A 26533-nucleotide genomic window follows, 5' to 3' on the forward strand; every position below is an offset into this window, starting at 1 on the left:
CAGTGCTCTCTGCTGACACCTCTGTCCATTTTAGGAACTGTCCAGAGACAGAGAGGTTTACAGTGGGGATTTGCTCCTACTCTGGACAGTTCCTAAAATGGACAGAGGTGTCAGTAGAGAGCACTGTGGTCAGACAGAAAGGAAATAAAAAAAAAGAAAAGAACTTCCTGTGTATTATACAGCAACTGTAAGTACTGGAAGGATTGGGATTTTTTTTCCTGCATAAATTAGTTCAGCTTTCCGGTGCTCCCGTGGGCTGGAAAAGGTGGATACAGTCCTAGGAGACTCTTTCCTAGGACTGTATCCACCTTTTCCAGCCCACCGGAGCACCTGAAAGCTGAACTAATTTATGCAGGAAAAGACATCAACTGCCGAGCCGAGAAGCTCGTGACGAATCGAATTTACTGTTAGTTCGCTCAACTCTAGCCTTAATTTTTTTTACATTTTTTTTTTTTTTTTTTCTCCGTGGATTTTTGGGTAAAATGACTAAGGTCACTGCAAAGTAGAATTGGTGGTGCAGAAAATAAGCCATAATATGGATTTTTAGGTGGAAAAGTGAAAGGGTTATGATTTTATAAACAAAAAACGCTAAAACTGAAAAACGCTGAGTCCTTAAGGGGTTAAAGGGTTGACCCTTTCGAAAAACCATAAAAGATGGAGGATTGAAAACGAAAAAAATGGATCACTAGACAGTAAATACAGTAAAAAAAAAAGAGCGCCCCCTGGCTGCCATTACATGATACAATAATCGATGAGTTCTAGTACCTGCTGGATGCAGAACTTGCGTACGGTGTAGTCCACCAAGACTGTCATATCTTCTACAGACACCCGGATATTTCCGTAGGTCCAGCACCCCTGGTCCGGCCAGTACTGGGCACATTTACACTGTGAGATACAAGATACACAAGACACGGTGAACACACATTACGAGGCCGATATTGCAACTTGTAAGCAAAAGAAAAGAGAAAAGGCCCAAGGAGGCGCCTAGTGCATTACCCTAATTTTTTTTTTCAAAAACCCACATAGAGTGGGGATAAATAAGGGGTCTAATAGATGGCCGCTCACCTGGAGCGTATAGTATATATGCATATAACCTCAGTTTGAGGTAATCATGGAGGAATCCGTGCAAGCCTATAGGTCTTCAGGATGGATCCAAAGGGAGATCCTATTGATGAGCTTAATAATGGAATAGATTACCTTTCATCAGGCGCTCGGGGGTCCAACGAAATCTCACAGCCAGGTCATGGAGGTGGATACGAATTCAAGCTTTATTGGTATACAACAACGCGTTTCGGGGTTAGCATACCCCTTCTTCAGATTGGCAGATTTGTCTAACCCCGAAACGCGTTGTTGTATACCAATAAAGCTTGAATTCGTATCCACCTCCATGACCTGGTTGTGAGATTTCCTTGGACCCCCGAGCGCCTGATGAAAGGTCATCTTTCCGATATTGCAACTTGGATTTATTCATTTAACGGCTGCAATACCAAATACAACCTATAAAACAATAATGGCGCTGTCTATAGGAGGAAAAAAAAAAAAGGGATACATAAAACATGGTGAATGCACCAGGATGGAATAGTATTCACTTCACATAAGAAGGAAAAGAAGCATGGCACTCACCACAGGGTCTTCATATCTTCTAGTTCAGTTTTTCCCAACCAGTGTGCTTCCAGCTGTTGCAAAACTACAACTCCCAGCATGCTGGGAGTTGTAGTTTTGCAACAGCTGGAGGCACACTGGTTGGGAAGCACTGGTCTTGTTTATAGCTGCAAGATTGCGACACAACAAACCACTTAGCTGACATGCCGGGAGGGATGGTGCAAGTGCGGGGACGTGATGGAAGAGAGACAGCCCGTTTCACATAATATCAACGAGGCTGGAATAAGAAGCAGCATACAGTCGTGAAACGGGCCGTCGCCTCCGTCAAGTCCCCGCACGCTAGCTAAACGGTTTATTGTAACGCTATCTTGCAACACTAAACTGGAACATATGAAGACCCTGTGGTGAGTTCCAGGCTTCTTACTCCTCCTTATGTAAAGGGTATATTGGACCCTATTAACTGAGCGTTAAGCAACCCTGGGCCTAACTTGCTGACCAGCTACATGTGTGGCGTGTGACGTCTGTCAGCGGAACGTAATGTCGCAGTGGCTAAATATTCTCTCTTTGTTTATTTATGTAAGGCTAATATTGGCAACTTGGCTTTATTCATTTCAATGCTACAATATCAGACACACGTTTAATCCCTTTGTGTCTATTGGAACTAAATCATAAAAGGGAGGGGGGACAAAAAAGAATTGGACATAATGTCACCAAACTCCAAAAATGGGCTGGACAAAATTATTGGCATCCTTAACTTAATATTTGGTTGCACACCCTTTGGAAAAAATAAGTGAAATCAGTCACTTCCTATAACCATCAATAAGCTTCTTACACCTCTCAGCCGGAATGTTGGACCACTCTTCCTTTGCAAACTGCTCCAGGTCTCTCTTATTGGAAGGCGCCTTTTCCCAACAGCAATTTTAAGATCTCTCCACAGGTGTTCAATGGGATTTAGATCTGGACTCATTGCTGCCACTTCAGAACTCTCCAGCGCTTTGTTGCCATTCATTTCTGGGTGCTTTTTGATGGATGTTTGGGGTCATTGTCCTGCTGGAAGACCCAAGATCTCGGACGCAAACCCAGCTTTCTGACACTGGGCTGTGCAGTGCGACCCAAAATCCATTGGTAATCCTCAGATTTCATGATGTCTTGTACACATTCAAGGCACCCAGTGCCAGAGGCAGCAAAACAACCCCAAAACATCATTGACCTCCACCATATTTCACTGTAGGTACTGTGTTCTTTTCTTTGTAGGCCTCATTCCATTTTCGGTAAACAGTAGAATGATGTGCTTTACCAAAAAGTTCTATCTTGGTCTCATCTGTCCACAAGACGTTTTCCCAGAAGGATTTTGGTTACTCAAGTTCATTTTGGCAAAATGTAGTCTTGCTTTTTTATGTCTCTGTGTTAGCAGTGGGGTCCTCCTGGGTCTCCTCCATAGTGGGGTCCTCCTGGGTCTCCTCCATAGTGGGGTCCTCCTGGGTCTCCTGCCATAGCGTTTCATTTCATTTAAATGTCCACAGATAGTTTGCACTGACACTGATGCTCCCTGAGCCTGCAGGACAGCTTGAATATCTTCGGAACTTGTTTGGGGCTGCTTATCCACCATCCGGACTATCCTGCGTTGACACCTTTCATAAATTTTTCTCTTCGGTCCACGCTCAGGGAGATTAGCTACAGTGCCATGGGTTCCAAACTTCTTGATAATGTTGTGCACTGTGGACAAAGGCAAATCTAGATCTCTGGAGATGGACTTGTTACCTCGAGATTGATATTTTTCTACAATTTTGGTTGTCAAGTCCTCAGACAGTTCTCTTCTCTTTCTGTTGTCCATGCTTAGTGTGGCACACACAGACACACAATGCAAAGGTGAACTTCTCTCCTTTTTTTAAAATCTGCTTTCAGGTGTTATTTTTATATTGCTCACACATGTTACTTGCCCCAGGTGAGTTTAAAGGAGCATCAAATGCTTGAAACAATCTTATTTATCCACAATTTTGAAAGGATGCCAATAATTTTGTCCAGCCCATTTTTGGAGTTTGTTGTGACATTATGTCCAATTTGCTTTTTTTCCTCCCTTTTTTGGTTTAGTTCCAATACACACAAAGGGAATAAACATGTGTTACTGCAATCCTTTTCTGTGAGAAATACTTCATTTTTTTTTGAAAAATTTCAGGGGTGCCAACATTTACAGCCATGACTGATTTTATATAATATATATATATATATATATATATATATATATATATATTATATATATATATATATATATATATATATACACACCGGTATATATATATATATATATATTCATATCTAGAAAACCCTGAGTGATAAAAAAAAATTAATATACTTTGTGTTTTAATTCATCCCCATTTTCTCAGATTTTTCTGTTTACATCCAATGTAACCTGATAGTTTGGAATATATTTTGGAAAATGCCAAATCATTATGTCTACAAAGAGATCCTGCTCCACAGTCTTCCTCAGGCAAAACAGAAAGCTCGTATTCGAGATTAGAGGGGGAGATTTATCAAAACCTGTGCGGAGGAAGAGTGGGGCAGTTGCCCATAGCAACCAATCAGATTGCTTCTTTCATTTTCCACAGGCCTCTTTAGAGGCCTGTGGAAAATGAAAGAAGCGATCTGATTGGTTGCTATGGGCAACTGCCCCACTCTTCCTCCGCACAGGTTTCGATAAATCTCCCCCAGAGATTCTATTTTTGGCTGTATTTTCTGTGATTTTCTAAATCTGATAGGTAATGGTCATCCTATAGCTCACGGGAAGTCTATAGTTCATTGCTGGTGATAACCTGACCCAGTTACAGTAATGAACCAAAAAAGGATGCAGCTTGGAGTGCTTAAGTACTGCTAACGGTCCTCATAAGGGCTGTGTACGGTCCTCACCTCCTTCCTTTCTTTCAGGTTTGTCACCATGACTATGGTCGCTGTGTTCTGTTCCCAAATCATCCTCCAGAAATCATTCACCGTTTCTTCTTTTGGACCTAGAAATGAAACCAATATAAAAAAGGAAATTAAACTTAGAAGGTGGGTGCTAAAGAAATCTTCACATAGGATCATATAAATAATAGTACTGAATCACTAGGACTGAAAGGGAGTAGAAGGCGAATGGATTCTGACTACAGCACAAAATGTATGCAATTACTATATGGGGTTAAATCTGGAGTCCCGCTCCTAGGAGACCATTTTAATTTTTTTTAGGGGAAACTCGCTGCCAGGCATTTCCCGCCTTGCGCAGGAAATGTAGAATTACATGGCAGCTGTTCAGATGAATGGACATCAAAGTAAGACTAGGGATACATGTCGATCTTGGCCACGACAAGGGGGGGGGGGGGGTCGCACAACCAAAAATGGCCATATCGCAAGGGCAGTGATCATGCTGTGTGCAGCCGAGGTCAGCAAACTGGGATATATACCCATCTAGAATTTATTTTTTGGAGTCACAATGTGGCCCCATTCACCGCATTGTAAAAAACACTACAGACACCCCGCCCGTAGTTGGACTCCCACTAAGAGGAAGAGAAGGGGGGGGTCACAGATGAAGAACCCCCTCTCCATGGTGTCCATATAAAGATCTTGGGGAGTGAAAAAAAAACGGAATTCTCACCTTGGGCCGCTATAAACTTGTTCTTCTCTTGGTAACCCTGAAAAAAAGAATAAAGAAAGAAATAAATGAAATAAATGAGACAAAGAAAGAAAACGGACATAGAAGAGCTGAAGGGCCGATTCACTTACACCCTTTTAGAATACACTCCTCAGATGGCAGGAGGACACTAAACCATGGGGAGAGGGAATTTAAGATAAGCACAAATTATAGCACAATAATACCAAACCTCCCGCGCAAGCGCATAGGCCTCCCAGCTGCTGCTAAATATATTACGTGGCAAACGTCACTTTATAAATTTGGGCCATTGACAGAAAGCCCCTGGATAATAGTTTAAAAAAAATAAAAAATAAATGGTGAAAGGCTCAGACAAACATTTAAAGGCCAGCTGGTCATTGGAAAATTTACTCCAGGAGTTGTAGTTTTGCAACAGCTGGAGGCACCCTGGTTGGAAAATATTGACTTAAAGGGGTACTCCGCCCCTAGACATCTTATCCTCTATCCAAAGGATAGGGGATAAGATGTCAGATCGCCGCGGTCCCGCTGCTGGGGACCCCGGGGATCGCTGCTGCAGCACCCCGCTATCATTACAGCGCAGAGAGAGATCGCTCTGCACGTAATGACGGGCAATACAGGGGCCGGAGCAGCGTTACGTCACGGCTCCGCCCCTCGTGACGTCACGGCCCGCCCCCGTCAATACAAGTCTATGGGAGGGGGCGTGGCGGTCGTCACGCCCCCTGCCATAGACTTGCATTAAGGGGACGGGCCGTGATGTCATGGGGGCGGAGCCATGACGTCACGCTGCTCCGGCCCCTGTATTGCCCGTCATTACGCACAGAGCGAACTCGCTCTGTGCAGTAATGATGGCGGGGTGCCACAGCAGCGATCCCCGGGGTCCCCAGCAGCGGGACCGCGGCGATCTAACATCTTATCCCCTATCCTTTGGATAGGGGATAAGATGCCAGGGGCGGAGTACCCTTTAAAGGGGTACTCCACTGCTCAGCGTTTGGAACAAACTGTTCCGAATGCTGGAGCTTCTGACATCATAGCCCCGCCCCTTCATGACCTCACGCCTCACCCCCTCTCAATGCAAGTCTATGGGAGGGGGCGTGTCAGCTGTCAAGACCCCTCCCATAGACCTGCACTGAGGGGGCGGGGCGTGACGTAATGAGGGGTAGGGCTATGACATCACAAGCGCCAGCATTCGGAACAGTTTTTTCCAAACTCAGCACCGGAGAACCCCTTTAAGGGTACATTCACACGAGCGGATTTACAGCGTATTTTATGCTGCGGATCCGCTGGTGAAGGCCCGCTCTATGCTGTCTTTACATGTGCCTGCTCATAGCGGCAATACACCGTGACGAGCTGACACACTGCAGTGATGTGCGAGTCGTACTCGCACATCACAGTGTGTCTGCTCGTAGCGGCATATTGCCGCTACGGTACGAGCAGGCACATGTAAAGACAGCAAAGAGCGGGCCTTCACCAGCGGATTCGCAGCATAAAATACGCTGTAAATCCGCTCATGTGAATGTACCCTAAAGGGGTACTCCGCCAACAGCTATCTTATCCCATATTGCATATAGCATAGGGCATAAGATGTCTGACTGCGGAGAGGGCGTGGCCAGCAGCGGGACCCCAGCGATCAGACACCTTATCCCCCATCTTTCGGATAAGAGATAAGATGTCTGTGGGCAGAGTACCCCTTTAAGTGATTCTGATCATTCATAACATTTTATAGCCTTGGAAGGGACCTGTTAACAATGGAACAAAGGACTGAACATTATCCATAAATTCTTGTCCAAAAAATAAAATCAGACGCCTTGTACTTACATTGATGAAGGAGGCATTAATGTAGTCAGAATCTGGAACTCCTTCAATGGGGCTCAAGTGAAGTCTGGAATGATCATCTATAAAGGAGACATCACAGGAGGTTAGAGGAATAAAGGGGTAGTCCAGTGCTGAAAAACTTATCCCCTATCCTAAGGATAGGGGATAAGTTTCAGATCGCGGGGGGTCCGACCGCTGGGGCCCCCCGCGATCTCCTGTACGGGGCCCCTGCAGCCCGCGGGGGCGTGTTGATCACCGCATGAAGCGGCGGCTGACACGCCCCCTCAACACATCGCTATGGCAGAGCCGGAGATTGCCGAAGGAAGCGCTCCAGCTCTGCCATATAGTTGTATTGAGGGGGCGTGTCAGCCGCCGCTTCATCAGTGTGTGCAGTGTTATAGTCCATTATGGGAGATATAACATCGCAAAAAAAGTGGAAAAAAAAAAGTTAAAGATCATTTAACCCCTTCCCTAATAAAAAGTTTGATTCACCCCCCTTTCCCATTAAAGAAAAAAAAAAAAGTGTAAATAAAAATAAAAATACATGTGGTATCGCCGCGTGCAGAAATGTCCGAATTATAAAAATATATCGTTAATTAAACCGCACGGTCAATGGCGTACACACAAAAAAAGTCCAAAATTCAAATCTGTGTATTTTTGGTCACTTTTTATATCATGAAAAAATGAATAAAAAGCGACCAACAAGTCTGATGAATACAAAAATGGTATCGCTAAAAACTTCAGATCACAGTGCAAAAAATGAGCGCTCATACCGACCCGTACGCTGAAAATGTTTAAACGTATACATTTTCCTGCATGTAGTTATGATTTTTTTCCAGAAGTCCGACAAAATCAAACCTATATAAGTAGGGTATCATTATAATCGTATGGACCTACAGAATACTAAGGTTTCATTTTTTACCCAAAAATTTACTGCATAGAAACGGAAGCCCCCAAAAGTGACAAAATGGCGTTTTTCCTTCAATTATGTCGCACAATAATTATTTTTCCGTTTCGCCGTAGATTTTTGGGTAAAATGACTGATGTCATTACAAAGTAGAATTGGTGGCTCAAAAAATAAGCCATCATATGGATTTTTTGGTGCAAAATTTAAAGAATTATGATTTTTTTTTAAAGGTAAGGAGGAAAATTCGTAAGTGCAAAAATTGAAAACCCCCGGGTTCTTAAGGGGTTAAGATAGAATTTTCCCTGTGTTTACACGTTGCATGCTCCCTGGATTTTTTTATACAATTTTTACCATATTTTTGCAGCCATTTCTCAAAATCTCATTAAAATGACAAGTTTTTAGCACAATGTGCGCAATTGTTTCACAACTTTGGAAACTTAATCAAAACTAGAAAAAAACTGTAATAATGCAACGTGTGAACACAGCCTCAGGAATAGTGATAACTACTATACATCCTTCTCCCATAGATATAGCAGCAGCAGTAGTATATAGATAGAGCTGGAGGGGAGGTGTATAACTACTACACTGCTCAAAAAAATAAAGGGAACACTAAGATAACACATCCTAGATCTGAATGAATGAACTAATTGTATGAAATACTTTCGTCTTTACATAGTTGAATGTACTGACAACAAAATCACACAAAAATTATCAGTGGAAATCAAATGTATCAACCCATGGAGGTCTGGATATGGAGTCACACTCATAATCACAGGGGAAAACCACACTACAGGCTGATCCAACTTTATGTAATGTCCTTAAAACAAGTCAAAATCAGGCTCAGTAGTGTGTGTGGCCTCCACGTGCCCGTATGACCTCCCTACAACGCCTGGGCATGATCCTGATGAGGTGGAGAATGGTCTCCTGAGGGATGTCCTCCCAGACCTGGACTAAAGCATCCGCCAACTCCTGGACAGTCTGTGGTGCAATGTGGCGTTGGTGGATGGAGCGAGACATGATGTCCCAGATGTGCTCAATCGGATTCAGGTCTGGGGAACGGGCGGCCAGTTCATAGCATCAATGCCTTCCTCTTGCAGAAACTGCTGACACACTCCAGCCACATGAGGTCTAGCATTGTCTTGCATTAGGAGGAACCCAGGGCCAACCGCACCAGCATATGGTCTCACAAGGGGTCTGAGGATCTCATCTCGGTACCTAATGGCAGTCAGGCTACCTCTGGCAAGCACATGGAGGGCTGTGCGGCCCCCAAAATAATGCCACCTCACACCATAACTGACCCATCGCCAAACCGGTCATACTGGAGGATGTTTCAGGCAGCAGAACGTTCTCCACAGCATCTCCAGACTCTGTCACGTCTGTCACATGTGCCCAGTGTGAACCTGCTTTCATCTGTGAAGAGCACAGGGCACCAGTGGGGAATTTTGGTGTTCTCTGGCAAATGCCAATTGTCCTGCACGTGTTGGGCTGTAAGTACAACCACCAACTGTGGACGTCAGGCTCTCATACGACCCTCATGGAGTCTGTTTCTGACCATTTGAGTGGACACATGCACTTTTGTGGCCTGCTGGAGGTCATTTTGCAGGGCTCTGGCAGGTCTCCTCCTCCTTGCACAAAGGCGGAGGTAGCGGTCCTGCTGCTGGGTTGTTGCCCTCCTACGACCTTTTCCACATCTCCTGATGTACTGGCCTGTCTCCTGGTAGCGCCTCCATGCTCTGGACACTACTATGTGCCACCCTGGATGAGCTGCACTGCCTGAGCCACTTGTGTGGGTTGTAGACTCTGTCTCATGCTACCACTAGAGTGAACGCACAGCCAGCATTCAAAAGTGACCAAAACCTCAGCCAGGAAGCATGGGAACTGAGAAGTGGTCCACTCCTTTATTGGGGGTGTCCTGCTAATTGCCTATAATTTCCACCTGTTGTCTGTTCCATTTGCACACCAGCATGTGAAATTGATTGTCAATCAGTGTTTCTTCCTGAGTGGACAGTGTGATTTCACAGAAGTGTCATTGACTTGGAGTTACATTGTGTTGTTTAAGTGTTCCCTTTATTATTTTGAGCAATATATATATCCAAAAAGATAGCAGCAACAGTATACAGCTAGAGCTGGGAGGGGATGTGTATAGCTACTATATATCCTGATCCCATAGAGAAAGCAGCAGCAGTGTACAGATAGAGCTAAAAGGGAGGTGTATAACTAATATATAACCTGATCTTATAGAGATAAAAGCAAAGGTATACAGATAGAGCTTGAGGTGAGGTTTATAACTAATATATATCCTGATCCCATAGTTATAGCAGCAGTATAAAGGTAGAGCTGGTAGGGGTCTGGGAGCTAGCAGTTGAGATCTGATAGGTGATTATGTCATCATGTAAATCACAGAAAGTCAGCTGACCAAGGACGGATCCCTTTCTCTAGTGCATTAAGCACTATGATTGTCTGTAGGTCGGACTGATGATCACATGACCCAGTTACAGTAATGAAACGCATGGATGCAGCTGTGCTGGAATAAAACCGTAGGCACTGTATGACTAGTGACTAGTGTTACTTAGGCTGCTTTCACACTATACATTCCGCTGTTTTAAAGACCCGTTATAATGTCCCGTTACGAAAACCCTTAAAGACGGCGCTACAAAATCCCATCAAAGTCTATGGGATTTTTAAATTATCTGTTTTAACCCGTCATATCCCGTTATGAATAACGGACGTTATTTTGTGACGGGAGAAAAACAGTTCATGTAAGTGTTTTTTTTTCTTCCGTCACAAATAACGTCCGTTAATCATAACGGGATATGACGGGTTAAAACGGAAAATTAAAAAATCCCATAGACTTTAACCCCTTAAGGACTCAGCCCATTTTGGCCTTAAGGACTCAGACAATTTAATTTTTACGTTTTCATTTTTTCCTCCTCGCCTTCTAAAAATCATAACTCTTTTATATTTTCATCCACAGACTAGTATGAGGGCTTGTTTTTTGCGCGACCAGTTTTCCTTCATAATGACATCACTCATTATATCATAAAATGTATGGCGCAACCAAAAAACACTATTTTTGTGGGGAAATTAAAACGAAAAACGCAATTTTGCTAATTTTGGAAGGTTTTGTTTTCACGCCGTACAATTTCTGGTAAAAATGACATGTGTTCTTTATTCTGAGGGTCAATACGATTAAAATGATACCCATTATTATATACTTTTATATTATTGTTGCGCTTAAAAAAAATCACAAACTTTTTAACCAAATTAGTACGTTTATAATCCCTTTATTTTGATGACCTATAACTTTTTTATTTTTCCGTATAAGCGGCGGTATGGGGGCTCATTTTTTGCGCCATGATCTGTACTTTTTTTTGATACCACATTTGTATATAAAAAACTTTTAATACATTTTTTATAATTTTTTTTTAAATAAAATGTATTAAAAAAGTAGGAATTTTGGACTTTTTAAATTTTTTTTCGTTCACGCCGTTCACCGTACGGGATCATTAACATTTTATTTTAATAGTTCGGACATTTACGCACGCGGCGATACCAAATATGTCTATAAAAAATGTTTTTTACGCTTTTTGGGGGCAAAATAGGAAAAAACGGACGTTTTACTTTTTTATTGGGGGAGGGGATTATTCACTTTTTTTTTACTTTTACTTTTACATTTTTTTTTACACTTGAATAGTCCCCATAGGGGACTATTCATTGCAATACCATGATTGCTAATACTGATCTGTTCTATGTATAGGACATAGAACAGATCAGTATTATCGGTCATCTTCTGCTCTGGTCTGCTCGATCACAGACCAGAGCAGGAGACGCCGGGAGCCGCACGGAGGAAGGTGAGGGGACCTCCGTGCGGCGTTATGAATGATCGGATCCCCGCAGCAGCGCTGCGGGCGATCCGATCGTTCATTTTAATCGCGAACTTCCGCAGATGCCGGGATCTGTATTGATCCCGGCACCTGAGGGGTTAATGGCGGACGCCCGCGAGATCGCGGGCGTCGGCCATTGCCGGCGGGTCCCTGGCTGCGATCAGCAGCCGGGATCAGCCGCGCATGACACGGGCATCGCTCCGATGCCCGCGGTTATGCTCAGGACGTAAATGTACGTCCTGGTGCGTTAAGTACCACCTCACCAGGACGTACATTTACGTCCTGCATCCTTAAGGGGTTAAAGGGGTACGCCACTGCCCCAGTGTCTGGAACATTTGGTTCCGAATGCTGGGTACAGGCTGCGGGGGTCGTGACGTCACACCACACCCCCTCAATGCAAGTCTATGGGAGGGGGCGTGATGTGACGTCACAACCCCCGCAGCCCGTACCCAGCATTCGGAACTAAATGTTCCGGACACTGGGGCAGTGGCGTACCCCTTTAATGGGATTTTCATAATGGGACATTATTTAAAACGGAGGAACTTTATAGTGTGAAAGCAGCGTTACCCAGAATCCTCTAGACTAGAATAAGCTTTGTGACCTATTAGACTTTTTTTTTTGCGGTCAAGTTTCCTTTGTGGTTTCTTTTTATTACGGCCATAATAGAGTTGCATGATATCTAATTATTGCAAAATAAAAATAATAAAAATAGACACTCCCCCGCGACACCGCTGCAGATCATTGATTTAAAACGGTCGCAGCGGCTTTTGTGGTGCCAGAGACCGCCGCCGCCACCCGCTTCTCTCCCTGCGCCTGTCCTGGGGTCCTGAGCCCTATCACCGCCTACGACCCCAAACACCCCCCACCACCGCGCTGGACAGAGACCGCCACCGCTGCCCCATTGCCTCCCCCATTCCCGGTTTTATAATTACCTGTTCCGGGGTCCGCTCTACTTCTGGCGCCGTCCTCCTGGGCTGTCACTGTGCGCACTCACGTTGAGGACGTCACTCGTCATTGCGCAGCGCAGTGCAACACAGGATGACGCAGGAGCCAGAAATAGCGCGGACCCCAGGCCCAAGGAAAAGGTAATTATAAAACCGGGAATGGGGGAGGCAATGGGGCAGGGGAGGCGGCGGTGCGGTGGTGGGGGGTGCGGCGCGGTGGGGGCGGTGCATTATCGGCAAGGTAATTGCCGATACCGATAACGTCCAAAATCCTGAATATTGGCCGATAATATCGGCCAAACCGATAATCGGTCGATCCCTAGTTCTAGTTGACTAGAGATGAGCAAACTTACAGTAAATTCGATTCGTCACGAACTTCTCGGCTCGGCAGTTGATGACTTATCCTGCATAAATTAGTTCAGCTTTCAGGTGCTCCCGTGGGCTGGAAAAGGTGGATACAGTCCTAGGAGACTCTTTCCTAGGACTGTATCCATCTTTTCCAGTCCACCGGAGCACCTGAAAGCTGAACTAATTTATGCAGGATAAGTCATCAACTGCCGAGCCGAGAAGTTCGTGACAAATCGAATTTACTGTAAGTTCGCTCATCTCTATTCTTGAAAGCCCAGAGTTGTGTTAATACAGGTTGGGAATCACTGCTTCACACAACAATGGACAAATGGAGGCCAATACAACAAGCACTCACAAGGTAAGATGTTCACATATCTGTTCTTCTCCTTGTTCTCTTCCTTGGAGGCGGCTTCACAGGTAGCTTGGATGGGACAGGCCGGCAGAGCCTAGAAATACAGAAAGGAAAAGTTAGAAAAGAGCATATTGGGGGGGGAGAGCGTATTGGGGGGGGGGGGTAGAAGGAAGACATCATTGCTATATAGAGATACCAACTTACAGCTCGTGGAAAAGTGCGTAATGAACTGGTGCCAGAGAGTTAAACAGATTTGTAAATTACTTTTATTTAAAAATCTCTATCCTTCCAGTACTTTTTAGCAGCTGTGTGCTACAGAGGAAATTCTTTTCTTTTTGAATTTCTTTTTTGTCTTGTCCACAGTGTCCTCTGTCCGTGTCAGGAACAGTCCAGAGCAGCATAGGTTTGCAATGGGGATTTTCTCCTGCTCTGGACAGTTCCTGATTCGGGCATCAAAGAGCTCTGTGGAGTAGACAAAAAAGAAATTCAAAGAGTATAGAATTTCCTCTGTAGCATACAGCTGCTAAAAAGTACTGGAAGGGTAAAGATTTTTTTTTTTTTTTTTTTTTTTTTAAATGTCATTTCTGGCACCAGTTGATTAAAAAAAAAAAAAAAATATATATATATATATATATATATATATAAATGTTTTCCACCGGAGTACCCCTTTAACTGATAATGGACCATAGACCGCAAACATACACAGCACGGGATCCATCTACATTACTGTATTGGCAGCTTTAGCGCACAGTCTTTATTGGGACATTTTGTGGAATGTACTGCCATCTAGTGGAATTTTTACAGAACAGCTTTTTTAAAAAATTTACTTAATAAAAGGTGTCGTCCGGCAAAAATTAACTTCACTCCTACCCACAGGATAGGGGATAAGTAGATGATCGTGCAGGGGTGGGGGTCCGACCATTGGGGGCCCACTGGCGCTCTCAGCGAGGTGCGTGTGCCGTCTACTGGTTGACTGCACGTGCTCCATTCATTTCTATGGGAGCGTCAATGATGCCCAAGAGCTGCTCTCGGGTGCTTGCGGCGCTACCATAGAAATGAATGGAGCCTGTGCTGCCTGCAACACATGCTCCTCCCCAGCTGTCGGACCACCCATGATCAGATACTTATAACTTAAAGGGGTTATCCAGGAAAAAACTTTTTTTTTTTAATTTAATATAATATCCTCTCTCTCTCAACTGGCTACAGAAAGTTAAACAGATTTGTAAATTACTTCTATTAAAAAATCTTAATCCTTTTAGTACTTATGAGCTGCTGAAGTTGAGTTGTTCTTCTCTGTCTACGTGCTCTCTGATGACACAGGTCTCGGGAACTGTCCAGAGTAGAAGCAAATCCCCATAGCAAACCTCTTCTACTCTGTGCAGTTCCCGAGACAAGCAGAGATGTCAGCAGAGAGCACTGTTGCAAGACAGAAAAGAACAACTCAACTTCAGCAGCTGATAATTATTGAAAGGATTAAGATTTTTAATAGAAGTAATTTACAAATCTGTTTAACTTTCTGGAGCCAGTAGATATGATATATATTATATATATATATATATATATATATACACACGGTATATATATACGGTATATATATATATATATATATATACACACGGTATATATATACGGTATATATATATATATATATATATATATATATATACACACGGTATATATATACACGGTATATATATATATATATATATATATATATATACACACACACACGGTATATATATACGGTATATATATACATATATATACACACATATATACGGTATATATATGTATATATATACGGTATATATATATACATATATATATACACACATATATACGGTATATATATATATATATATACATACATATATATATATATACACACGGTATATATATATATATATATATATATATATATATATATTTTTTTTTTTTTCCCTGGAATACCCCTAACCCCGCCTAACCCAGGATTTTGCTTCAGGATGTGATCTTGGCTGTATGTATCCAGCTACATCTTCCCCTTTTATTGACCGCACCATAATACAACAACCACCCGCAAAAGCCATTGCTACAAGTAGAGATGAGCGAATTTACAGTAAATTCGATTCGTCACGAACTTCTCGGCTCGGCAGTTGATGACTTTTCCTGCGTAAATTAGTTCAGCCTTCAGGTGCTCCGGTGGGCTGGAAAAGGTGGATACAGTCCTAGGAAAAAGTCTCCTAGGACTGTATCCACCTTTTCCAGCCCACCGGAGCACCTGAAAGCTGAACTAACTTATGCAGGGAAAGTCATCAACTGCCGAGCCGAGAAGTTCGTGACGAATCGAATTTACTGTACGTTCGCTCATCTCTAGCTACAAGCTCTTTGATTCTGATTATCTCCCTCTACATGTTTGCATGCACAAAAGGCAGTGTTTCCCAACCAGGGTGCCTCCAGCTGTTGCCAAACTACAACTCCCAGCATGCCCAGACAGCCGAAGGCTGTCTGGGCATGCTGGGAGTTGTAGTTTGGCAACAGCTGGAGGCACCCTGGTTGGGAAACACTGAGCTAAGGCCTCGGTCACATCTGTGTTGGAGGCTACAGAAAGGGGCCAGAAAATTGATCCGGTCGACAGATCCAAAGTAAAATAAATATGTAGTGGGTGCAGCTGACTTTTCTGTATATAGCCGCGGTTACGGATATAGGCTCTCACACCCCGGGAGTGTATATAGACAATGAAAGAGCAATAGATATTTCAGTCCTCTAGGCTATATAGATGAGGGAAATGATAGGAAAAGGTTGTCCTATAAATGACAGGATGTGTGTACTATTAACCCCTTAAGGACGGAGCCCATTTTCACCTCTAGGACTCGGCCATTTTGGCCTTAAGGACCGGAGCGTTTTTTGCACATCTGACCACTGTCACTTTAAACATTAATAACTCTGGAATGCTTTTAGTTATCATTCTGATTCCGAGAATGTTTTTACGTGACATATTCTACTTTAACATAGAGGTAAATTTTATGGTAACTTGCATCCTTTCTTGGTGAAAAATCCCAAAATTTGATGAAAAAATTAAAAATTTTGCATTTTTCTAACTTTGAAGCTCTCTGCTTGTAAGGAAATGGATATTCAAAAAAAATTTTTTTTTGGATTCAGATATACAATATGTCTACTTTATGTTTGCATCATAAAATTAATGAGTTTTTACTTTTGGAAGACACCAGAGGGCTTCAAAGTTCAGCAGCAATTTTCCAATTTTTCACAAAATATTCAAACTCACAATTTTTCAGGGACCAGTTCAGGTTTGAAGTGGATTTGAAGGGTCTTCATATTAGAAATACCCCATAAATGACCCCATTATAAAAACTGAACCCCTCAAAGTATTCAAAATGACATTCAGTCAGCGATTTAACCCTTTAGGTGTTTCACAGGAAAAGCAGCAAAGTGAAGGAGAAAATTCAAAATCTTAATTTTTTACACTCGCATGTTCTTGTAGACCCAATTTTTGAATTTTTACAAGGGGTAAAAGGAGAAAATGTATACTTATATTTGTAGCCCAATTTCTCTCGAGTAAGCACATACCTCATATGTCTATGTAAAGTGTTCGGCGGGCGCAGTAGAGGGCTCAGAAGGGAAAGAGCGATAAGGGGATTTTGGAGAGTACGTTTTCCTGAAATGGTTTTTGGGTGGCATGTCGCATTTAGGAAGCCCCTATGGTGCCAGAACAGCAAAAAAAACACATGGCATACCATTTTGGAAACTAGACCCCTTGAGGAACGTAACAAGGAATAAAGTGAGCCTTAATACCCCACAGGTGTTTCACGACTTTTGCATATGTAAAAAAGAAAAAAAAAAATGTCACTAAAATGTGAGTTCCCCCCCCAAATTTCACATTTTTGCAAGGGTTAATAGCAGAAAAGACCCCCCAAAATTTGTAACCCCATCTCTTCTGAGTATGGAGGTACCCCATAAGTTGACCTGAAGTGCACTATGGGCGAACTACAATGCTCAGAAGGGAAGGCGTCATATTTGGCTTTTTGAGAGCAAATTTTGCTCGGGGGGCATGTCGCATTTAGGAAGCCCCTATCGTGCCAGGACAGCAAAATAACCTCCCCACATGGCATACCATTTTGGAAACTAGACCCCTCACAGAATGTAACAAGGGGTACAGTGAGCATTTACCCCCACTGGTGTCTGACAGATCTTTGGAACAGTGGGCTGTGCAAAATTTTTCATTTTCACGGACCACTGTTCCAAAGATCCGTCAGACACCTGTGGGGTGTAAATTCTCACTGCACCCCTCATTACATTGCGTGACGGGTGGAATTTCCAAAATGGGGTCACATGTGGGTGCTGTCACATTGCTGCTGCCGCCGCACGTGGGGGAGGATCGCGAACGGGGATCCCGGATCCAGGTAAGGGACCTTCGGCGCCGACCTTCCATGGACGGTTCCCCCGTTTTGCCCGGACACCGATAGGTGGGCAAAGCAGGGGAACCGAACCTTAACCCCCCCTCCCCCGGTCTGCTATCGGTCGGTCGCTCGGCCGACCAATAGCAGGGATAGGAGGGGTGGCACCCCTGCCACCAAACTCCTATCCCTTTAGGGGGATCGAGGGTGTCTCGGACACCCCCGATCCCTCTTATTTTCCGGGTCACCAGTGACCCGTATGACCCGGAATCGCGCAGATCGCAGGTCTGAATTGACCTGCGATTTGCGCGCATCGCGGTCATGGGGGGTCTCAGGACCTCCCTCGGCAATGTGCCGGGATGCCTGCTGTTAAATAACAGCAGTCATCCCAGCCCGATCACCGCTACCGGTGACGCGGCGCTCCCGGAACCCCGCGACATACATGTACGTCGCCACACGCCAAGTGACACTTCGCGGCGCCGTACATGTACGTCGCTCGTCGTGAAGGCGTTAAAGGGGTACTCCGGTGAAAAACTTTTTCTTTTTTTTTTTTTTTTTTTTTTATTAAATCAACTGGTGCCAGAAAGTTAAACAGATTTGTAAATTACTTCTATTAAAAAAATCTTAATCCTTCCTGTGCTTAATAGCTGCTGAATACTAAAGAGGAAATTATTTTCCGTTTGACACACAGAGCTCTCTGCTGACATCACGAGCACAGTGCTCTCTGCTGACATCTCAGTCCATTTTAGGAACTGTCCAGAGTAAAAGGAAATCCCCATAGCAAACATAAGCTGTTCTGGACAGTTCCTAAAATGGACAGAGATGTCAGCAGAGAGCACTGTGGTCGTGATGTCAGGAGAGAGCTCTGTTTCAAAAAGAAAATAATTTCCTCTGTAGTATTCAGCAGCTAATAAGTACAGGAAGGATTAAGAATTTTTAATAGAAGTAATTTACAGAATCTGCTAACTTTCTGGCACCAGTTGATTTAAAGGACAACTGCAGCGGCACTACACTTATCCCCTATCCACAGGATAGGGGATAAGTGTTTGATCGCGGGGGGGTCCGACCGCTGGGACCCCCCCCCCCCCCCCCGATCTCCCTAACGGGGCACCGCCATAAGTGCTCATGGTGAGCGCTAAGGCGCGTAGCGTCGATCTAGAGGTCGACGGTGATGCCCTGTCTCCTCCCCATCCCCATACAGTTCTATGGGGGATGCAGGGAGGCACGAATACTGCCTTCCGCAACGTCATGCTGCGGCTGGCACGCCCCCTGCACGGGAGAGCCGTGGCCCCAGCGTTCGGACCCCCCCGTGATCAAACGCTTATCCCCTATCTTGAGGATAGGGGATAAGTGTTTGTAACGCTGCAGATGTACTTTAAAAAAAAAAAGAAAAAGTTCTTCACCGGAGTACCCCTTTAAGCAGTAATAGGAACCAAGATAGTGATACTTATACTTTCCATAGTGTTGTGTCCTGCTGTTACAGGGAACCCATGTGTAACCTAGCCTCCCACTGATAAGGGGTTAAGTACCGTATATACTCGAGTATAAGCTGCCCCGAATATAAGCCGAGGCCCCTAATTTCACCCTAAAATCCCAGGAAAAGTTATTGACTCGAGTATAAGCCTAGGGTGGGAAATACATCATCCCCCAGTCATCATCCAGACCCCCATCATTAACACCCTCATCATCATCCCCCCTTCATCATCACCGCCTGTCATCATCCCACACCCCCCCCCTTCATCATTACCGCCTGTCATCATCCCCTTGTCATCATCCCACACCCCCCCTTCATCCCCTTATCATCCCACACACCCCCTTCATCATCCCCATCATCATCCCACACCCCCTTCATCATCCCCCTGTCATCATCCCACACCCCCCCTTCATCATCCCCCTGTCATCATCCCACACACCCCCTTCATCATCCCCATCATCATCCCACACCCCCCTTCATCATCCCCCTGTCATCATCCCACACCCCCCCTTCATCATCGCCCTGTCATCATCCCACACCCCCCCTTCATCATCCCCCTGTCATCATCCCACACCCCCCCCCTTCATCATCCCCTTATCATCCCACACCCCCCCCTTCATCATCCCCTTATCATCCCACACCCCCCCTTCATCATCCCCTTATCATCCCACACCCCCCCCCTTCATCATCCCCTTATCATCCCACACCCCCCCTTCATCATCCCCCTGTCATCATCCCACACCCCCCCCTTCATCATCCCCTTATCATCCCACACCCCCCCTTCATCATCCCCATATCCCACCCCCCCCCTTCATCATCCCCTTATCATCCCACACCCCCCCCTTCATCATCCCCTTATCATCCCACACCCCCCCCCTTCATCATACCCTTGTCATCATCCCACACCCCCCCCCTTCACTCGAGTATAAGCCGAGGGGGGTGTTTTCAGCACGAAAAATCGTGCTGAAAAACTCGGCTTATACTCGAGTATATACCGTAAATAGGTTTTTTGCTAGAGACACTTATATAAGTGAAGGGAATGGAGGTTCAATAGTTCACACTGAAGCTGTAAACCATTGGAAAAACTGCTGCCATTCAGCTAAGGCTATAAAAACTTGTAAACTCCGATTGTTAGCTTACACATTAAACATGACTATGGTTTATAAATACATTCGCATATTAATACAGAGGAGTCGGGGAGTCGGAAGTACAAAAAACTGCGGAGTCAGAACATTTATCTACCGACTCCACAGCCCTGTGTGATACCCACTCACTTGGGTCAGAACTGACAGGGTCAGGACTAACAGGGTCTGCTAAGGCTGAGTTCACACTAGGTTATTCAACTACGGTTCCCTCATACGTTTTCTATCAAAAACCGTATGGGAAAAAAACGGATGGAACGGTATGGGAAAAAAAGTAAACCGTATGCGTTTTTAAACCATATATTGTTTTTAAAAGTGCATACAGTTCCGTCCGTTTTTATAAAAATAAAATTAAAAAAACACATACGTTTTTGAAAATTCTGTCCATTTTTAATGGGAGGGGTCTTTGGTGGGGACTTTAGGATGCAAATGCGCATGTGCAAAGAAAAAACGCATACGGTTTTGACGTATAGAACCGTATACATGTGCGTTTCCCATTGACGTCCATGTTAAAAAAAAAAGGTATGCGGTTGCAATACGGTTTTAAAACGGGAGTCAAAACCGTGGTTGAACACGGTTTGTAGTACTGTTAAAAGCCGTATTGCGAGCAAACCGTACGCATCAGGGTGCATACGGTTTGCAATGCTTTGCCTATGTATACGGTTTTCAATACCGTTCCATACGTTTTCACTAATGAAAACGTATGCGGGAACCGTAGTTGAAAAACGTAGTGTAAACCCAGCCTGACCAATGAGCTTTGTCCAGCCCTCTTAATATATAAGGGGCTGCTGCCACTAAATTCTCTCTCTTATCTCCTGGAGAATAAAGCAAGCACAAGCATCTCAGCACAAATATCAAATCAAGCTAGGCCTGAAGCCTAATACCCAGCAGCCACAAAACCGTGAGTTACTCCAAGCTCAGTCTACTGAATTCTCTGTGACTACTAGAAACTCAAATACGTGCTGAGCGATATGACCAAAAATGAGTATCACGGTATTTTTCCTAAGTATCACGGTATTTCACAGTATTTTTTATTTTTTTTTACATTGAGACTTGCATTGAGGTGGCGTAGCGGAACTAAATGATCTGAACACTGGGGCAGTGGAGTACCCTTTTAAATAGATGTAACAAACAACCCTACAGCCTCCAGCTGTTGCAAACTACAACTCCCAGCATGTTGGACTATACAGTAGTGTATAGTATAGATCAGTGTTTCCCAACTAGGGGTGCCTCCAGCTGTTGCAAAACTACAACTCCCAGCATGTTGGACTATATAGTAGTGTATAGTATAGATCAGTGTTTCCCAACTAGGGGTGCCTCCAGCTGTTGCAAAACTACAACTCCCAGCATGTTGGACTATATAGTAGTGTATAGTATAGATCAGTGTTTCCCAACTAGGGGTGCCTCCAGCTGTTGCAAAACTACAACTCCCAGCATGTTGGACTATATAGTAGTGTATAGTATAGATCAGTGTTTCCCAACCAGGGGTGCCTCCAGCTGTTGCAAAACTACAACTCCCAGCATGTTGGACTATATAGTAGTGTATAGTATAGATCAGTGTTTCCCAACTAGGGGTGCCTCCAGCTGTTGCAAAACTACAACTCCCAGCATGTTGGACTATATAGTAGTGTATAGTATAGATCAGTGTTTCCCAACTAGGGGTGCCTCCAGCTGTTGCAAAACTACAACTCCCAGCATGTTGGACTATATAGTAGTGTATAGTATAGATCAGTGTTTCCCAACTAGGGGTGCCTCCAGCTGTTGCAAAACTACAACTCCCAGCATGTTGGACTATATAGTAATGTATAGTATAGATCAGTGTTTCCCAACCAGTGGTGCCTCCAGCTGTTGCAAAACTACAACTCCCAGCATGTTGGACTATATAGTAATGTATAGTATAGATCAGTGTTTCCCAACCAGTGGTGCCTCCAGCTGTTGACAAACTACAACTCCCAGCATGTTGGACTATATAGTAGTGTATAGTATAGATCAGTGTTTCCCAACTAGGGGTGCCTCCAGCTGTTGCAAAACTACTACTCCCAGCATGCCCGGACAGCCGTTGGCTGTCCGGGCATGCTGGGAGTTGTAGTTTTGCAACAGCTGGAGGGCCTCAACAGCTGGAGGGCCTACTGTAGGTATAGTACATTATACAGACCCCTGTCCATCCCAGAACCCTGACTCACCTTCCCAGTTGCTGCACGGGCCACCCATTCCTTCCTGAAGTGTCCGGCGGCATTCCGAGTGGAGGGTGAACCGGTCCGGGCTGTCCTTCTCCGGGGGTCCTCTTCTCCACTCAGGGGAGGCTCCGGCCTAGTAACGCTGCATAGACGCCGCTGCGCAGTGACGCCCGTGCGCAGCGACGCACCCATCGTCACGGTGTCTATGCAGCGTACTAGGCCGGAGCCTGCCCGGAGTGGAGAAGAGGACCCCCGGAGAAGGACAGCCCGGACCGGTTCACCCTCCACCCGGAATGCCGCTGGACACTACAGGAAGGATGGATGGCCCGGACCACCCCCATTACAGGTAAGTTTAATTTTTTTTATTGACTCGGAGGGTGGGGGAGGGGCCCGACTGGTATAGCGGTATGGGCAAAAATCCACACCGTGGGAGAAAAAAAAAAACGGTATCCGACTCATACCGGTATACCGCCCAGCACTAACTCAAATCTCCTAAAAATAGTAGCACAGTGGCTAGCAATCAAAGCTCATTGATCCCGGAGTCCCAGCAAACCTGTGAGGAACCTGTACCACGGTTTTCTCAATCAAAAGACTGTTGTGTTCCGTGCCGTTGCATAAAATATACAGTAGAGTTATTCAAGTTTACTTCATAAAATCTGCTGTGGACATTCCGTTATTTCTCCCTGCCGTTTGTGGGATGGTTGGCGGTAGGACCATTACATTGAGGAAACCTCACCCTGGCGTCACGACAATTAAGGGTTAACACCAATTTACCCTACACTATCACCAGCACAACCCCGTCATATTCTTTGCAAATAAGTTAAAGGGGTACTCCGGTGGAAAACTTTTTTTTTTTTTTTAAATCAACTGGTGCCAGAAAGTTAAACCGATTTGTAAATTACTTCTATTAAAAAATCTAGAGAGGACATTCTTTGCTTTTTGGAACACAATGCTCTCTGCTGACATCATGACCATAGAGCTCTCTGCTGACATCACTGTCCATTTTAGGAACTGCAGAGCAGCATATGTTTGCTAAAGGGAATTTTCTCCTACTCTTGTCAGTTCTTAACCCCTTAAAGACAATGGACGTACTCCTACGCCCCCGTTTCCGAGTCCTTAAGGACCGAGGACGTAGGAGTACGTCCTGTCCATTCCCGGCCCCCTGCCGCTAGCCGGAGGGAAGCCGGTGCCCGATGCCTGCTGAAATCGTTCAGCAGGCATCGCGGCATATCGCCCAGGGGGGTCATTATGTCCCCCCCCATGTCGGCAATGGCCGCAGATCGCTGGACAATTCAGTCCAGCGATCTGCGGCGATTCCGGGTCAATCGGGTCTCCAGTGACCCGGTGACCCGGAATTACTGGCTGATCGGGGCCGTCAGAGACGGCCCCGAACAGCCAGAGCATGCAGGGGTGAGGTGGCACTGGTGCCACCTCACGATCGCCCTGATTCGTCGGCCGGATTCCCACCCGACCAATCAGGGGGACGTGAGCGGGTGCGGGACGTGCACCCCTGGTGCTGGGGACCCCGATCCCCGGCGTTAATGTTGGGATCGACGGCGGGACTGACCTGTGCGGCGATCAAGAAGCAGCAGGAGGTGAGTGACAGCCTCCTGCTGTTGCTTAGCAACAGCTCCCAGCATGCAAAAAGGGCATGCTGGGAGCTGTAGTTATGCAACAGGAGGAGGCAGACCACCACAACTCCCAGCATGCACTTATGGGCATGCTGGGACTTATGGTTTTGCAACAGCTGGAGGCACATTCTTTCTATGGAAAAGTGTACCTTCAGCTGTTGTGTAACTACAACTCCCAGCTTGCACAAACAGCTAAAGTGCATGCTGGGAGTTGTAGTGGTGCATCTGCTGGTTGCATAACTACAACTCCCAGCATGCCCGTTGGCTGTCGGTGACTGCTGAGAGTTGTAGTTTTGCAACAGCTGAAGGCACACTGAGTTAAGTAGCAAACCAGTGTGTCTCCAGCTGTTGCATAACTACAATCCCCAGCCAAAGTAGTATGCCTCCCGCTGTTGCATAACTACAACACCCAGCATGCCCTTCCGCTGTCCGTACATGCTGGGGGTTGTAGCTTTTGCAACAGCTGAAGGCACACTGGTTGCAAAACACTGAGTTTGTTGCCAAACTCTGTGTTTCACAACCAGTGTGCCTCCAGCTGTTGCAAAACTACAACTCCCAGCATGCACTGATAGACCGTACATGCTGGGAGTTGTAGTTTTGCAACAGCTGGATGTTCCCCCCCCCCCCCCCCCCCCCCCCAATGTGAATGTACAGGGTACACTCACATGGGCGGAGGATTACAGTAAGTATCCGGCTGCAAGTTTGAGCTGCAGCAAATTTTCTGCTGCAGCTCAAGCTGCCAGCGAGAAACTACTGTGAACCCCCGCCTGTGTGACTGTACCCTAAAAACACTACACTACACTACCACACAATAAAATAAAAAGTAAAAAAACACTACATATACACATACCCCTACACAGCCCCCCTCCCCAATAAAAATGAAAAACGTCTGGTACGCCACCGTTTCCAAAACGGAGCCTCCAGCTGTTGCAAAACTACAACTCCCAGCATGCACTTATAGACCCTACATGCTGGGAGTTGTAGTTTTGCAACAGCTGGATGTCCCCCCCCCCCCCAATGTGAACGTACAGGGTACACTCACATGGGCGGAGGATTACAGTAAGTATCCGGCTGCAAGTTTGAGCTGAGGCAAATTTTCTGCCGCTGCTCAAACTGCCAGCGAGAAACTACTGTGAACCCCCGCCCGTGCGACTGTATCCTAAAAACACTACACTACCACACAATAAAATAAAAAGTAAAAAAACACTACATATACACATACCCCTACACAGCCCCCCTCCCCAATAAAAATGAAAAACGTCTGGTACGCCACTGTTTCCAAAACGGAGCCTCCAGCTGTTGCAAAACAACTACTCCCAGTATTACCAGACAGCCACTGACTGTCCAGGCATGGTGGGTCTTTTACTATAGCTGGAGGCACCCTATTTGGGAATCACTGGCGTAGAATACCCCTATGTCCACCCCTATGCAAGTCCCTAATTCAGGCCTCAAATGCGCATGGCGCTCTCACTTTGGAGCCCTGTCGTATTTCAAGGCAACAGTTTAGGGTCACATATGGGGTATCGCCGTACTCGAGAGAAATTGTGTTACAAATTATGGGGGGTATTTTCTGCTAGGACCCTTTGTAAAAATCCAAAATTTTTGGGAAACCAACATTTTAGGTAAAAATTATTATTATTTTTTTTACATATGCAAAAGTTGTGAATCACCTGTAGGGTATTAAGGTTCACATTACCCCTTGTTACGTTCCCCGAGGGGTCTGGTTTCCAAAATGGTAAGCCATGTGTTTTTTTTTTGCTGTCCTGGCACCGTAGGGGCTTCCTAAATGCGGCATGCCCCCAGAGCAAAATTTGCTTTCAAAAAGCCAAATGTGACTCCTCCTCTTCTGAGACCTGTAGTGCGCCAGCAGAGCACTTCTCACCCCCATATGGGGTGTTTTCTGAATCGGGAGAAATTGAGCTTCAAATTTTGGGGGGTATTTTCTGCTATTACCCTTTTAAAAAATGTGAAAAATTTTGGGAAACCAAGCATTTTAGGTAAAACATTTTTTTTTTTTTTTTACATATGCAAAAGTCGTGAATCACCTGTGGGGTATTAAGGTTCACTTTACCCTTGTTACGTTCGCTGAGGGGTCTAGTTTCCAAAATGGTATGCCATGTGGTTTTTTTTTTGCTGTCCTGGCACCATAGGGGCTTCCTAAAGGTGACATGCCCCCCAAAAACCATTTGACGCTCCTTCCCTTCTGAGCCCGCCGAACAATTTACA

At 45.1% G+C, this 26533-nt stretch overlaps 1 protein-coding gene across 5 annotated transcripts in view; it reads right to left on the bottom strand.

Moving 5' to 3' along the window:
- PTPRA (protein tyrosine phosphatase receptor type A) overlaps window positions 1-26533 on the bottom strand; it is a 192976-nt gene that overhangs the window by 30416 nt on the left and 136027 nt on the right. For all 5 annotated transcript variants that reach the window (XM_056553501.1, XM_056553503.1, XM_056553495.1 and 2 more), the window contains exons 9-13: window positions 13493-13583; window positions 7058-7134; window positions 5228-5264; window positions 4507-4604; window positions 766-885 (exon numbers count right to left, since the gene is read on the bottom strand). In XM_056553501.1, the coding sequence (XP_056409476.1) occupies window positions 766-885; window positions 4507-4604; window positions 5228-5264; window positions 7058-7134; window positions 13493-13583 (423 nt within the window). The remainder of the gene's footprint in view (window positions 1-765; window positions 886-4506; window positions 4605-5227; window positions 5265-7057; window positions 7135-13492; window positions 13584-26533) is intronic.

Source organism: Hyla sarda, chromosome 1 (genome assembly GCF_029499605.1).
Source record: "Hyla sarda isolate aHylSar1 chromosome 1, aHylSar1.hap1, whole genome shotgun sequence".
Taxonomy (NCBI): Eukaryota; Metazoa; Chordata; class Amphibia; order Anura; family Hylidae; genus Hyla; species Hyla sarda.